Genomic DNA, 15754 nt, shown 5'->3' on the forward strand with positions numbered 1-15754 from the left:
AGTCAAGAAGGGTGCAATTGCAGCCTACAATTTGGTGCATTCCTGTATGTGGGCATTCCTGCATCTGCATCTTAAGCTAGGAGGTGGCATTCCTGCATCTTAAGCTAGGAGGTGGGGGAGCTCCAGTACAGTAGGTGGCGTTAATGCAGAATAACATTGGATGCCAGCCGCCAATGAACTACACAGAAGAAGGGGCGAGGGCGATAGTGGTAGTTAGCTAGCCGTACACCGGTAGACAGTGTCCTTCGTCCCTGCCCGTTGGGCACTGTTTTCCCACAGTTATGTTAACGATGGCGAGGGCACGTGTTCGAAAGGTGGGAGCGAAGGACACTGTGTGCTAACTTAACCAGCTAGTCCGGTACACAGTTAGCGGGAGGCAGGGGTGACACCATGTGCTAGCTGACTAGCACATAGTGTCCCTAACTAGCAAGCTAGCTAGTTAGCTAACACACAGTGTCGACCTAGCCTCTCACCTGCTGTGCTAGCTGGAGGCGGGGGCGACCGGTAGAGCGCGTCGGGACATGGTGTTCTCTGGTACACAGCATGCGGGAACGACGCCATGTGCTAGCTAACTAGCAAGCTAGCACACATTGTCGTTTAACAAGCTAACTAGTTAGCTGGCACGGGTTTCCGCACTAGCCTCCCACCTGCTGTGCTAGCGGGAAGCGGGGGCGACCGGTAGACAATGTCCTTCTCCCTCGCTTATCGGGCACTGTTCTCCCACAATTCTGTTAACGACGATGAGAGCAGGTGCTCTCCCAGGCAGGAGCGAATGACACTGTCTACCGGTGTCTAGCTAGCAAGAAGGATTCTGGGAAGAGGGGCTGAAAAAACAAAACTCCCCTTTGAAAAATTCAAATGTGTCACAAGCATGACGATGAGGTACGTTCATGCAGGAACCAATGGGGTGCTCGAGGGGTGACGTTCATGCAGGAACCAATTGGATGCTCGAGGGGGGTCTTCCTGCAGATGCAAGAATGCCCACATGCAGGAACGCCTCGAATTTGCTAGCAAGTGGTACCGGAGCGCCAAGTCTAGGTCCAAAAGGCATCTTAACAGCTTCTTCTATCAAGCCATAAGTCTGCTGAACAGGTAGTCAAATGACTTCTTCCCCCAAGCCATAAGACTGCTGAACAGCTAATCAAATGACTACCTGGACTATTTGCATTATTTATTTATTAGCCAACATAATTTTGTCAGGGTGCCCACATGTCGGCCTCTCTTACTCCATCTTTTCCTTTTCCGTCTCTCTGGGATTATGGCCTGGTCCGGGGTGAGCAGTATGTCATGCGCTACTTACTCATTTAAGTAGAAATCTTCATCCAAATCAATGATAGTGATTGCTGCTCTGATGTCCAGAAGCTCTTTTTGGTCATAGGAAACGATAGCAAAAACATTCAGTGGTGGAAAAAGTACCCAATTGTCATGCTTGAATAATACTAAAGATACCTTAATAGAAAATGACTCAAGTAAAAGTGAGTCACCCAGTAAAATACTACTTGAGTAAAAGTCTAAATATAATTGTTCAAATATACTTAAAGGGTAACTCTCAACCCCAATTGTAGCCTTTACCCAACCCCTTCAAATAACATAAAAAAATACATTAAGGTGAGAAGTTGTGGGTGGGGGGAAATGCTCATAAATTTTCATTTTGTGGGTGGGGTAAAGAATACTTGCCAGAAGTCCACTGGCATACTCGGATAACAGAAGTGGTCCAACGAAGCAGATGCTAAGCCGCAGGACTGTTTCGCTAGTACAGACTGGAATATGTTCTGGGATTTTTCCGATGGCATTGAGGAGTTTAGCACATCAGTCACTGGCTTCATTAATACTGTAAGTGCACTGAGGATGTCTTCCCTATGGTAACCATACGTACATATCCCAACCAGAAGCCATGGATTACAGTCAACATCCGCACTGAGCGGGACACTAATCCAGGTGTTCATAAGAAATCCCGCTACAATCTCTGATAAGCCATCAAACAGGCAAAGCATCAATACAGGAATAAGATCGATTTCCTACTTATGCTTGTATGAAGCTAAATGCCTTCTATGCTCGCTTTGAGGCAAGCAACACTGAACCATGCATGAGAGCACCAGCTGTTCCGGATGACTGCGTGATCACGCTCTCCAAAGCCGATGTGAGAAAGACCTGTAAAGAGGTTACATTCACAAAGCCGCAGGGCCATATGGATTACCAGGATGAGTACTCAGAGCAGCTGGCTAGTGTTTTTACTGACATTTTCAACCTCTGCCTGACCAAGCCTGAATGTCCCTTGTTTCAAGCAGACCTCCATTGTTCCTGTCCCCAAGAACGCCAAGGTAACATGTCTAAATGACTATCACCTCGTAGCACTCATATCTGTATCCATGAAATGCTTTAAAAGGCTGGTCATTGCTCACAAATACCAACACTCTGGACCAACTCCAATTCACATACCACCCCAACAGATACCACCCCCACAGATGATGCAAACTCTATTGCGCTCCACATTGCACTTTCCCATCTGAACAAAAAGAACACGTATGTGAGAATGCTGTTCATTAAACTAACCACCTCCCTCTGCAACTGGATCCTGGACTTCCTGATGGGCCGCCCCCAGGTAGTGAGGGTAAGCAACAACACATCCTCCATGCTGACCCTCAACACGGGGTCCCCTCAGTGGGGCGTGCTTAGTCCTCTCCTGTACTCTTTGTTCACTCACGACTGTGTGGCCGCCCACAATTCCAACACCATCATTAAGTTTGCTGACGACACAACACGGTGTTAGGCCTGATCGCCGATGATAATGAGACAGCCTATAGGGAAGAGATCAGATTCTTGACAGTGTGGTGCCAGGACAACAACCTCTCCCTCAATGTCAGCATGTAGTGAAGTGGATCGAGAGCTTCAAGTTCCTCCGTGTCCACATCACTAAGGATCTATCATGGTCCCCTCACACCAACACAGTCATGAAGCGGGAACAACAATGCCTCTTCCCCCTCAGGTGGCTGAATAGATTTGTCATGGGTCCTCAGATCCTAAGAAAGTTATACAGTTGCATCACTGAGAGCATCTTGGCTGGCTGCGTCACCGCTTGGTATGACAACTGCTTGGCATCTCAAGGCACTATAGAGGGTATCTCAATTACCTCGTACCCCTACACAACGACTCGGTACTGGTACCACATGTATAGGCAAGTTATCGTTACTAATTGTGGATTTATTATTACTTTAATTATTACGTGTTATTACTTTTATATCATTTCACTATTTCTTTCTCTCTGCATTGTTGGGAAGGGCCCCCAAAGTAAGCCTTTCATTGTTAGTCTACACCTGTTGTTTACAAAGCACGTGACAAATAACAATGTATTTGATTTGATAATCAAAGAATGGTTTGTTTCCTGTGTGCTAATGGAGCCTCCCAATTAAGGCCTGCAGTGGTGACATGCTGAAGTCCCAGGCTAGGATGCCAGTAGTACACACAACAATGGCTCTGTGATTAATTCCTCTGACAAAGCAGTAACTAATGATCGATTGAGAATGCCCGGGTGCTAAAGACCATTTCCCCTTCACTTACTTTGCCTTTTTCAAAGCCATCTGATATTTTGATCACCAGTTAGGGCCATGTCAGTATAATTAATCACATATTTAAAGTTAGCAAGAGCCTGTCCGCATTAAGATGGTATACAGCGTTTTAGTGATTTCTGAGATGATGTTCACTTATTTCATTATATTTCATTTTATCTGTAAAAAAGTGTAGGATGTTAATCTTATTTAAAACCATCATGGCCTTCACTCAAAGTGTGGAGAAAAATATTGGGTAAATGCCATTGGTTTAAAGAACTTAAGTAAAAATACTTTGAAATACTACTTAAGTTGTTTTTGGGGTTATCTGTATTTTACTTTACTATTTAAAGTTTGACAACTTTTACTTTTACTTCACTACATTCCTAAAGAAAATAATGTACTTTTTACTCCATACATTTATCCCAACACCCAATAGTATTTGTTATATTTTAAATGCTTAGCAGGACAGGAAAATGGTCCAATTCACATGCTTATCAAGAGAACATCTCCAGTCATACTTTTATTTAACTAGGCAAGTCAGTTAAGAACAAATTCCCCTTGGCTATCCGTAAATAAAACAAAAAACAAGAAAATGGTGCCGTCTAATTTGAATTTTTTTATACTTTTACTTTTGATACTTAAGTATATTTAAAACCAAATACTTTTAGACTTTTACTCAAGTAGTATTTAGTAGTAGTATTCTAATAAGGTATCTTTACTTGTACTTGTACTCAAGTATGACAATTGGGTACTTTTCCCACCACTGGTATACAGTACATTCGGGAAAGACCTCTTGATTTTGTCCACATTTTGTTACGTTACAGCCTTATCCTAAAATTGATTATAAAAATATATTTTTTTAAATGGATTTTAAAAGATTCCTTCATCAATCTACACACAATACCCCGTAATGGCAAAGCAAAAACAAGTTTGTAGAAATGTATAATAACAAACGGAAATATTTACATAACATTTACTTAAGTATTCAGACCCTTCATTCAGTACTTTGTCATTGATTACAGCCTCGAGGCTTCTTGGGTATGACACTACAAGCTTGGTCCCATTCTTTCTCTGCAGATCCTTTCAAGCTCTGTCAGGTTGGACGTGGAGCATCGATACACAGCTGTTTTCAGGTCTCTCCACAGATGTTCGATTGGGTTCAAGTCCGGGCGCTGGCTGGGACACTCAAGAACATTCAGATATTTGTCCCGAAGCCACTCCTGCGCTGTCTTTGCTGTGTGCTTAGGGTCGTTGGAAGGCGAACATTCTCCCCAGTCAGAGGTCCTGAGTGCTCTGGAGCAGGTTTTCATCAAGGATCTCTCTGTACTTTGCTCCGTTCATATTTTGCTCAATCCTGACTAGTCTCCCAGTTCTTGCCGCTGAAAAACATCCCCACAGCATGATGCTGCCACCACCATGATTCACTGTAGGGATGGTGCCAGGTTTCCTCCAGATGTGACGCTTGGCATTCAGGCCAAAGAGATCAATCTTGGTTTCATCAGACCAAAGAATCTTGTTTCTAATTGTTTGAAAGTCATTTTGGCAAACTCCAAGCGGACTGTTGTGCCTTTTACGGAGGATTTCTTCTGTCTGGCCACTCTACCATAAAGGCCTGATTGGTGGAGTGCTGCAAAGATGGTTGTCCTTCTAGAAGTTTCTCCCATCTCCACAGAGGAACTGTTGAGCTCTGTCAAAGTGACCATCGGGTTCTTGGTCATCTCTCTGACCAAGGCCCTTCTCCCCCCGATTGCTCGGTTTGGCCAGGTGGCCAGGTCTAGGGTCTTGGGGGTTCCAAACTTGTTCCATTTAAGAATGATGGAAGCCACTGTGTTCTTGGGGACCTTCAATGCTGCAGACATTTTTTGGTACCCTTCCCCAGATCTGTGCCTTGACACAATCCTGTCTCAGAGCTTTATGGACATTTCCCTAGACCTAATGGCTTGATTTTTGTTCTGACATGCATTGTCAACTGTGGGACCTTATACAGACAGGTGTGTGCCTTTCCAAATCATGTCCAATCAATTGAATTTACCACAGGTAGACTCCAGTCAAGTTGTAGAAACATCTCAATGATGATCAATGGAAACAGGATGTACCTGAGCTTAATTTCAAGTCTCATAGCAAAGGGGCTGAATACTTTTGAAAATATTTTTGTAATGTTTATAAATTAGCAAAAACTTCAAAAAAAATGTTTTCCCTTTGTCGTTATGGGGTATTGTGTGTAGAGATTTTTTTTATATATACATTTTAGAATATGGCTGTAACGTAACAACATTTGGAAAAGGAAAGGGGTCTGAACACTTTCCTAATGCACTGTAAGCACAACAATCCTTATCAAGATTATTTAAGACAGTGTAAACACCAAAACGTCATCCTCTCACTGGTCCCAAACAAGTTACATCAGTCTAAAGTTCTGCCTAGTAAGAAAATGAAGTATTAACTTTGGATAAGCATAAAGATGTTTTACTCTTAATTTTAAATGTTTAATTACATACTGTAGCATAAGCAGATGAAATGCAAATGGATTGAACATAAAATAAGGAAAACATTCCTACATAGCAGAGGCTCTTAAAAATATATTTTTTGAATTCCCATCTGAAATATGCTGCAACATCAAAGTGGGTGGGAAATTAAATGGCTCAGAAAAAAGAATAGTAGAGTTGATATCTTTGCTAATTGGGATCTATGGCATCTCGGGCAAAGGCCCTAAGTAGTGAGTCAGGGGAAACATTTTTAGTGGATAAGGAGATATTATGTAGTGTAAAACGTTTTGAGTTAATGTCTGGTAAAAGATAGATTGACTTCTACCACTATTACTGCTGCTATTCCATCTACTATTATTATTAAGTATGAACCAATAATATTGATAAATGATATTGAATGAGACTGGGAAATAGGGCTAATGTAATCCCAGTCCTGCCATGAATATCAGAGGAACAGTAGGGTTATGCAGCGTTAATGCATTATGTGCAGCACAGATTTTAATAAGGTTTCACAATTAAAAACACAAATGTGTCTCTGAGAGTCTGTTGAACCTGACCATCCTCTCTGACTAATAAAGCCCATTCCCTGATCAGTCTGTGTCTCTCTGTCAAGGCTGCAGTTTAACATGCTGCTGAACACTAGAGGGCTCTCGCCTCGACACTACACCGCAGACCTATTCTGCTGGTGCACAGGCCTATATCTCACATTAAACATGGAGCATTCATATATTAGAATCTACAGCGTTACCACTACCAGTAATCATGGAAGTTGTGGTTGAGTTAGCAGTGGTAGTATTTCATCTGTTGTTTTACCCTTCAGCTATTGTCTCCATGCGACAATAGCTTTGCACGAAACAAGAATTGCAATACTATCCCTTGTGTGTTGCATTGTGTGAGTACAGTGACTATTTCATCCTTAGTCAAGCAAATAGAGGGCCCTTTCAGTGAAAACATACTCTTTGACAACATATTTCTGCATATACCTTTTATTATAGCCTGCTCATATCATCTATATCAAGTTTTTTTTGTTGATAATCATTGTTTATGTTATTTTGATGAATAACTTTTTGCAGAACAATATAAGAAATCTTGTGTTCTCTCCATAATTTCAGCACCGCTGGCTACAAATAATTGAGAGGGAGTAACCTTTCTTATGAAGCGAACAGTGTTTTTAGTAAAAGGAAAGTGTGGTTTAGACATGAATTAGCATTTTAAGTAAATTGTCTGTATAAACACATTTCTATACAATCAGCTATAACTGAGGCAAAACACAGCAGTAAGCCCACATTACGAAAAATACAAAACGTGTCCCTGGAAATGGTTTCCGTTAAATTGAAAAGTTTAAGTATTTGTCTAAATGCATTTTCACCATACACTTTGCAAATTTTCAAAGTGTGTTTCTCACAGTCTCTCAATTTTACTGTTTGGGTATCAGGTGACCTTGCCGGCCTACCTAAATGAGTAGCCAGGTTAATTGATATATTTAATTTCACTAATAAAATGTATAGGGGAAGGAAAACCCAACAACAAATGCTTCAAAAGCTAATATAACTGGAGTAAAGCAACTAATTGAAGTCCACTTGTTTATATTGCTTTGTTCGATTGAAGACAGATACAGATACACTATATATACCCAAGTATGACCATTAGTATGTGGACACCCCTTCAAATTAGTGGATTCGGCTATTTCCGCCACACCCGTTGCTGACAGGTGTATAAAAACAAGCTCAAAGCCATGCAATATCCATAGACTGGCAGTAGAATGGCCTTATTGAAGTGCTCAGTGACTTTAAACTTAGCACCATCATGGGATGCCACCATTGCAAAAAGTCAGTTCATCATATTACTGCCTTGCTCGAGCTGCACTGGTCAACTGTCTGTGTGGATATTGTGAAGTGAAACGTTTAGGAGCAACAGCGGCTTAGCTGAGAAGTGGTAGGCCACACAAGCTCACAGAGCGGGACGCCGAGTACTAAAGTGCATAGCGTGTAAAAATTGTCTATCCTCGGGTTGAAACACTCACTACCGAGTTCCAAACTGCCTTTGGAAGCAAAGTCAGCACAAGAACGGTTCATCAGGAGCTTCATGAAATGGGTTTCCATGGCCAGACAGCCACACACAAGCCTAAGATCACCATGCGCAATGCCAAGCTTCGGCTGGAGTGGTGTAAAGCTTGCCACCATTGGACTCTGGAGCAGTGGAAATGCGTTCTCTGGAGTGTTGAATCACACTTCACCATCTGGCAGTCCGACGGACTAATCTGGGTTTGGCGGATGCCAGGATAACTCTACCTGCCCCAACGGTAAAGTTTGGTGGAGGAGAAATAATGGTCTGGTGCTGTTTTCATGGTTCAGACTAGGCCCCTTAGTCCAAGTGAAGGAAAATCTTAACGCTACAGCATACAATGACATTCTAGACGATTATGTGCTTCTTACTTTGTGGCAATGAGTTGGAATGAGGAATTGAGCCAGGCCTGATCACCTAACGTCAGTGCCCAACCTCACTAATGCTCCTGAAGCAAGTCCCTGCAGCAATGTTTCAACATCTAGTGGAAAGCCTTCCCAGAAGAGTGGAGGCTGTTATGCCAGCAAAGGGGGACCAACTCCATACTAATGCCTATGATTTTGGAATGAGATTTTCGACGACCAGGTGTCCACATACTTTTGGTTATGGAGTGTATATTTGAAACAATACTCTACCACTGCCCCGACCATTAAAGTGGTGTAGTGTCTGATCGCGTGCATTAATTTCCGAGGCTTTTGACCTGCCTCTTCATCAGTCCAATGAGCGCGGTAAAAGGGGAGGCTCTTCACACCGAACATTTCTCCTCCATCTCCTCACTTTTCCAGTCAGCAAGCAAGCCTGTCGGAGCTACAATAAGTAGTGCCACTGCGGGGTTACTAAACTGTAAGGATTTCCACCGTGTCTTCACACTTTTTGCTCTATTTTTTCATTTGTAAACGTCTCTCCTCGAATGAAAAGAGAAAAGCAATCGCAATGCTTTTGATCAATTTTTGAAAGGGTGAAATGGTGCAAGCACAAGGATGCGAGATACTGTAGTAAGTAACACGGAAATGTATTAACAGGTGCATGAACATGTTTGGGAGAGAACGGGGCTTTTGTTTGATCTTCTTTTGCATGTTTACATCTCGTTCTGCATATCAAAATCACTCGGAGATTAGCTTGTGCATGAGGAGTGCACACTGAGTCGAAAGAACGGTTGCAAACTGACCGGCTAACTATCTAACGTTATGTGAAAACTATTTAGGAAGTGCAGCTTTCCAGTGTCGTAGCATATTTTCAGCTCCGTGTTTTTTTCCCTCGCTTTGATGGATAGAAATGGAAACTACATTTGTTGAATCGTTAACTTACCAGGCAGTGCAATTGAGACGACATGCTGTCCATTTTCAGTGAAGCCATAGTATGTAAGTAGTTTAATTTAGCAACTTGTCTTCGTTTTTTTGTGGTTGCAAACCATTTCAAATGAATGAGAAAATCATACATGGTTGACCAGGCGTTATGTTGTCACTTTGGACATTTATGCAGAATTGTTTAATTGCCTGCGTGTTGTAGCCTAATCTGTTTCTCGACGATGCAAGCTACGTGTAGGCTACTAGCTGTAGCCCAACGTTACCTCATGTGGAGCTATCCACTCCGAGTGGTGCTGAAACCAGCCACGAGCTAATACGGCGCCGGTCTCCATGTAATTCAATGCAGTTTCAGTCATCATTAAGCATAATTTCAATGTTTGGATGTTTGTGATGTTTCTATTCCTTTATTCCAATAACAGCAAGTGAACGTTATTAGGCAGCAGTCATAGAGATGCATTGCTAGGCTTCTCGGGTGAATAATTAACATAGCCATAAGCATGTTTCAATGTAGACGACATGGCAAGTTTGTTTATGCAATATATATATATATATATATATATATATATATATATATATATATATATATATATATATATTCAACTGCAATAACCACGGTTGACTATTTTCAATTAATATTTGGCACAGGGTATGTTGTGATGTTTTGCTTGGCACTAACAGTAGGTATATGAAATCCATCCAGTTCATAAAGGGATTATGTCTGTCTACTGTCTGTGAATGTCGCTCTTTGACTCAGCGTTGCTTTTATGCCTGACTTGTTTATCACAGTCGATGTTAGTAATATCTAATAGCTATGTCTTACATAGACCTTTATCAAGAAATCCGTATGAACTCCAATGCTGTCACTGCTGTCTTTTGTCTTGACCAACTTTGATAAATGGATAGACCGTGTTTGAGGTTGTGCATTTACCCGTGGGATTTTTACAATTATTGTATTAATGAGGAGAATGATTGGTCTTTTCCCATTTCATATTCTTTCATTTCAATTGACATAATGTGGAAGATTCCCTCATTGGTCTGTATAGGCTATTTAAAATCCTATGAATTCTATGATTGCAGGACTAAAATTGGCATCTGTATGCACATTGCAACATGCCACTCTTTTACTTTTTCTAGAAAATTAACATCATGTTCTGTAGATGTTTCTTGTATGTTAGATGTAATTACTCTGAATGGTATATTTGTAAAACAGTTTGTCTACCACAATGCTAACACTGATTTCTCTCCTTACAGTCAGAATAATAGTTGTTTTTCATTCAATCACTGGTTGTATAGAAGTTGTAGATGAGTTGATAAACAAGATTATATCATATTACTCCAATCATGATCTCATCAGGGATATAAGTACTTGCAGCATTGCTGAAATAGAATACCTGGTCTGTGGGATCTTTCCAAGCCTCAATTACAGCGACATGTGGGACATTTGCTTCATATGGCTAGGGTATTTGCTGAAAAGCATATTAGTAAATACATTTATCCAAAGTAATATGAAAACAATAATCATAACCAACATGTAATTGCTCAAAATCTTTCTAGGATAATCTCCAGAACATCAGATTAAAGATAGGCAATCTCATGTATCAGACTAGACCAGATGTATTAGACCAGAGACACAATCATTTACCCTACATTGTAGCAGTCGAATAGAATCACAGGATCACACAGGGTAATGCTTTCTGCTGCTTTATACCATTTGTAATGAAGAGGACTGACTCTTAAGCTCTTCCTGCTCCTGTCAAAATCACACAGAGATGACAGACAGCAATGTATTTCTTTGGTTGATAAACGGTTGATATCATCGTTGTCGTCCATTGATTATCATCAACTAACTCTAGTGATTGTTTGTATGAGTTAAATATTAAATGTTGCTTTAAAAGTCAGGTACCACTGATCTAAAGTGAGGACCTTGATTTGCTCTCTCAGGTTCCTTCCTTTGAATTCTGCACTTGGCTTGTAATTTATACGATTAATACTGATCACCTCTGTTTGCCCCCTTTTAGATTGTTCACAGTGCTGGAACACCAAATGGATGGTGTATTGCATACTACATCCCCTCACCATCTGCAATGGAGGCAAATGAAGCAATGTGAGTGACTTTTATCGCACAATGAATGCAAGCATTGACGTTCAAAGAAGTAAGAAGTAACCTCTGTTTATAATCTAAGGGAGAGCTGTTGATCTTGGGGAAAATAAGTGTCATAACAATGCCCAAACGGTCCGAGGAGATGCTGACAGACGTGTGGACTTCCTTGTTGCTTGTGTGGATTACGTGTGTCCCTTATACATCCATGACCCCCATCATCAGCCAGTCCAAAAGTTTACAAACTGGTTCCACTGCGCTCCTACGTGGCCTCGTCGAAGGACAAAGAATACTTAGCCGAGCCAAGAGAGGATGGGTTTGGAACCAAATGTTTGTGTTGGAGGAGTTCTCTGGACCAGATCCAATTCTAGTTGGCAGGGTGAGTACTGTAATTGTCAGCTGTATATTAAGCTTGCTTATCGTGTAGAAACATTAATTCAGCCATTTAAATGCTCCACAATTTTTTTTCAACATTTTTGTGGGCTAGTTTTAGAGCTGGAGAGAGAGAGACAGACATTGGCCTGATCTCATGCAGGGRTTTGGAGAGAACAAATAAATCCACAGCTACCAAATTCTGCGCTGAGGCGTTTTGTGTCCTGTCCCTGAAATATGGAATAACAGAGTGAAAATGAATAACTAATGATGTGTTACATTGCAGTGGAATGACCTACAGTACAACCATATATACAGTAGATATATCTACGCATTGTTTTATTCTATCCTTTCTTTTCTATTTTGTGTTTTCTTTCGTTTGTTGACCAGGGTATTGGGTGTGGTTTTCCTTTGAAGTATTTGTCATAGGAACACAAGGATAAAAAGGGGTATTTTTGGCTACGTTTCATTGTTGAGAATTTGATAGAGCCCTATAATCCAAAGGACAAGGGACACCTGGTACCTGGCCTGTGTAGACGTGGCAGGGCCAAGGCCCAGGGCCCAGGGCCCAGTGAGGGTTGTTGATAAGGCAGGCCAAAGCAGCTTGTTCACAGCTCATTGCAAGAACGCACCTGGGGAGTCTCAACCTGGCAGCTACTACCTCTGACCATTACCCAACCACTCTGGCACATGCACGAGAATATGCCATCAAGGATAAAATTTGACCTCACACTAGCATGATTTACACATACCGTACAGCAGTTATCTATTTATTGATGAGGTTATTTCTTGCTGTATATTTTGTAGCTTAATGCTGTCATGGTATTTACTACTAGTAGTTGGAGGCAAGCTGAAATGACAAGGCAGCTATTATATCATTTGAATGATTGCTGCACCTATATCTCGATCCCTATCCCACCATTGCAGTATGTAAAACACATCATTTTCGGTCCAATCATTGCCAAACATAACAGTGATAAAGAAGGAATTCATGCTGATCGTAATTTATGGCGCCATGGTACTATAAAGCATGGATAGGTAGAAGTCTCTAAATATTCATGAGGTGGAAAATGGAGCCCTACCGTATTGTCTGAATGCCCAAAGTTTGTCAGAATGTCACATAACTTAGCACTCTAACGTGATTTCTTTGGGGGATTATTGTCACGTAGGTTATATCAATAAATCACATGCTCTCATGCAGTGTTTACACCTGTGTTTTCCAAATACCATACGAACACACGAATGTCGTTAAATGCAGCATTCATATTTCACGAGTCTCAATTAAACGGCCTCTGTCGGATCCTCCAATGGCTCTTCGTCAGCGAGCCGAAATAAACAAACACACTGTTTCGCTGGAATGATCTCCTAGGTGTATCTTTGAGATAGACTGATGTTGCTTTTGGCATGCATATAGAGTTGGTCTCAGTGCTGGAGAGAAAATGTCAGGAGGGTTCATGGAAAATAAGGATAGCACTCAAATCTGATTGGTTCGAGGTGTGCATGAAGCCTCTGTTCTTGGTCGGGGATTGTTTTAAGAATGTTTAGCCGTTGTCACTCAAAATAATTAGCATGTGTAGGTTGAAGGACATTGCAAGGATTGTAGGAGTTAGTTTGGTTGAGGATGGATTTGTCTCGCATTTGAAAGACATTGTTGATGAGTTGCATTATTATTCATAAGGTTAAGTACTCATGAGCATGGCTGGCAGAGCAAAGATAAGTTCGATGTTGCAGTAAGATACAGGTGTAGGAACTTAATTTGATCACCCTGTTGTTGCAAGAAATGTCCTGCATAGCAGGAAATGCTAACTTGTAGTGTGTTCAAGGTTTAAAAAGGCTTCTTACATGTTTTAATTTCCTAACGAAAAATGTATCAACCTCCACAAAAATGTCCATTCATTTTAATCCACACAATAATCCACATTAGAGCCTGTTGCTGCAGGATTATTTTCCTGTTGTGAGAAACTGGTGAAATTAAGATCCGACACATGTGTGATGTCTCTCTCTCTCTCTCTCTCACTCTCACTCGGTCTCTCTCTTTCTCACGCTTAATTTAAAAAAAAATCTAATGGAAGTGGGAGGTGTGATTCAAATGGGTCACACAGATCTCAGTTTGTCAGTGCAGCCTGTGGTTGTGGGTTGATTATCAGGGAACCCCAGGCCAAGATTAGACTCATTCCATCCTTTACATTTCATTGTGCGGCACTCTGATGTTTAATTATACATAGATCTCCTGTCTTGTCAGCGACCGAGCTCCTCTTGAGTTCCTGCTGGCATTGGAAGGAGACTATTAGCATAAATGTAAGAGTGAGCATGGCGGTGTGGGAGTGTGAGATGGTCACAATGCGTGACGGCGTCATCCTTGCTGTTCTTTACAGCACCGCCATTCTGACATTGTGATTCACTGAGCTGGATCTGCGTCACCCTGTGTCACTCCCATTTGAAGGAAATGCAGTACCTGTAAAACTGAAGCTGACGAGACAGCTGTGAAAGCTTGTTGCTCCAATGTAGAAGTGGTGTGCGGGGGATTTTAAGATTAACCGTGACTGAGTAATGTCTCCAAAAATAACGACTCATTAAGAGCAATGTGAGTGCAGGTGTGAGATTAGATTTAGAATTCTAGAATGTCATATTAACGCCATAAAGTGTATATTCTGGCATGACGTTATTTTTTTTTGTTATTCTCCTAAATCTTCTTCAGACTGCTGTCTGAATTTATAACAAATCCTAGTCTAAGCCAGGATAGTACGTTTCCATGATTAATTTTTCTACTTTTCATCCTTAGTTTTAACTCTCTGTGAGTTTAATAATTTAATGTTACAAAGTGTACACTCATTTTCATCCACAAAACAAAACAAAACATTACACTAAAAGGAGAGATACATATTCAACAAATCAACATTTTTCCCAACCTAAGCAAAATTAGATTCTGTTTGTAAAGTGTCAAATTGATTATAGTCTGTGTCACAGTGTGTTGTATCTCACATAACACTGAAGCAACTATTTGTTTTCCTTTTCTTTTGATCTCATGTATTATAATGCTTTTAAGAATGGACTCCATTCTTCCCATTGAGGTGCAGATGTATCCAAGTGAAACAGCTCCTGACTGATCCTGTTTCTTATTGTCCGCTGCTTTTATCTCTGATACAGTTGTGTGTTTTGCACAAAGAGAATTGATAATAAGCCATTCATATTCAACAGTTCATACTACAAGATTGCGAGGACTGCGAGTAGTAAAGAGAGTAATTGGCTTTGATTATTAATGCAGAAAAAAAAACATTTCATATATTTCTGGTGGCGGAAAACGTTTCCGTTTGCTGTTCGAAACAAGATATCTGACACCATAAGATGGATAGCGTGCAAGGCCTGCAATAGTGTGGGCTTGGATATAAATCCCGTACCTCTCACATCCCTGCTACCTTTTCTTTGGTTAGATGGAGATGGATCTTTATCACCAATAAACAATACAATAGCAACTGATTTGATTAATATCACCCATATACAGTGGTTGCTCCACTAAATGTTTTGAGATTATGCTGTGGGATTTAGAGGTAATTTGAGGTTTAGTACAGTACCTTGCGTCACTGCTTCATCGCTCATCGCCAGACCAGCGCAAGGGGGAGTTAGAGCACTAACATTTCAATGAACTGAATGATGAGGATGAAGAAGGTGAGTGAATTTAGAACAATAGAGTACGAATTGCTTTTCCTCTGTCCTACAGCGCACACCAGGGAAAATACACTTGTTTTTTTGTTAATACTCGTCAGTATTACTTACTAAAACTGTTGTTACACTATGGTTTTTATTCTAAGAGAAACTTAATCTACAATTATGTTGTGGAAATGTTAGGATCATTTTTCTCTTACTGTAGTACTGTAGCCTACT

General features: G+C 40.9%; 1 protein-coding gene across 2 annotated transcripts in view; it reads left to right on the forward strand.

Moving 5' to 3' along the window:
* The first annotated feature begins 8765 nt into the window (after nucleotides 1–8765).
* The window catches only part of cdh8 (cadherin 8), a 104896-nt gene continuing 97907 nt past the window's right edge, over nucleotides 8766–15754 (forward strand). The window contains exons 1-2 of one of the 2 annotated variants that reach the window (XM_023995259.2): nucleotides 8766–9090; nucleotides 11421–11879. In XM_023995259.2, coding sequence (XP_023851027.1) covers nucleotides 11625–11879 — 255 coding nt within the window. In that variant the 5' untranslated portion in view covers nucleotides 8766–9090; nucleotides 11421–11624. The remainder of the gene's footprint in view (nucleotides 9091–11420; nucleotides 11880–15754) is intronic. The other variant, XM_023995258.2, reaches the window with a different exon arrangement.

The sequence above is a fragment of the Salvelinus sp. IW2-2015 genome, linkage group LG10 (assembly GCF_002910315.2).
Source record: "Salvelinus sp. IW2-2015 linkage group LG10, ASM291031v2, whole genome shotgun sequence".
Classification (NCBI taxonomy): domain Eukaryota; kingdom Metazoa; phylum Chordata; class Actinopteri; order Salmoniformes; family Salmonidae; genus Salvelinus; species Salvelinus sp. IW2-2015.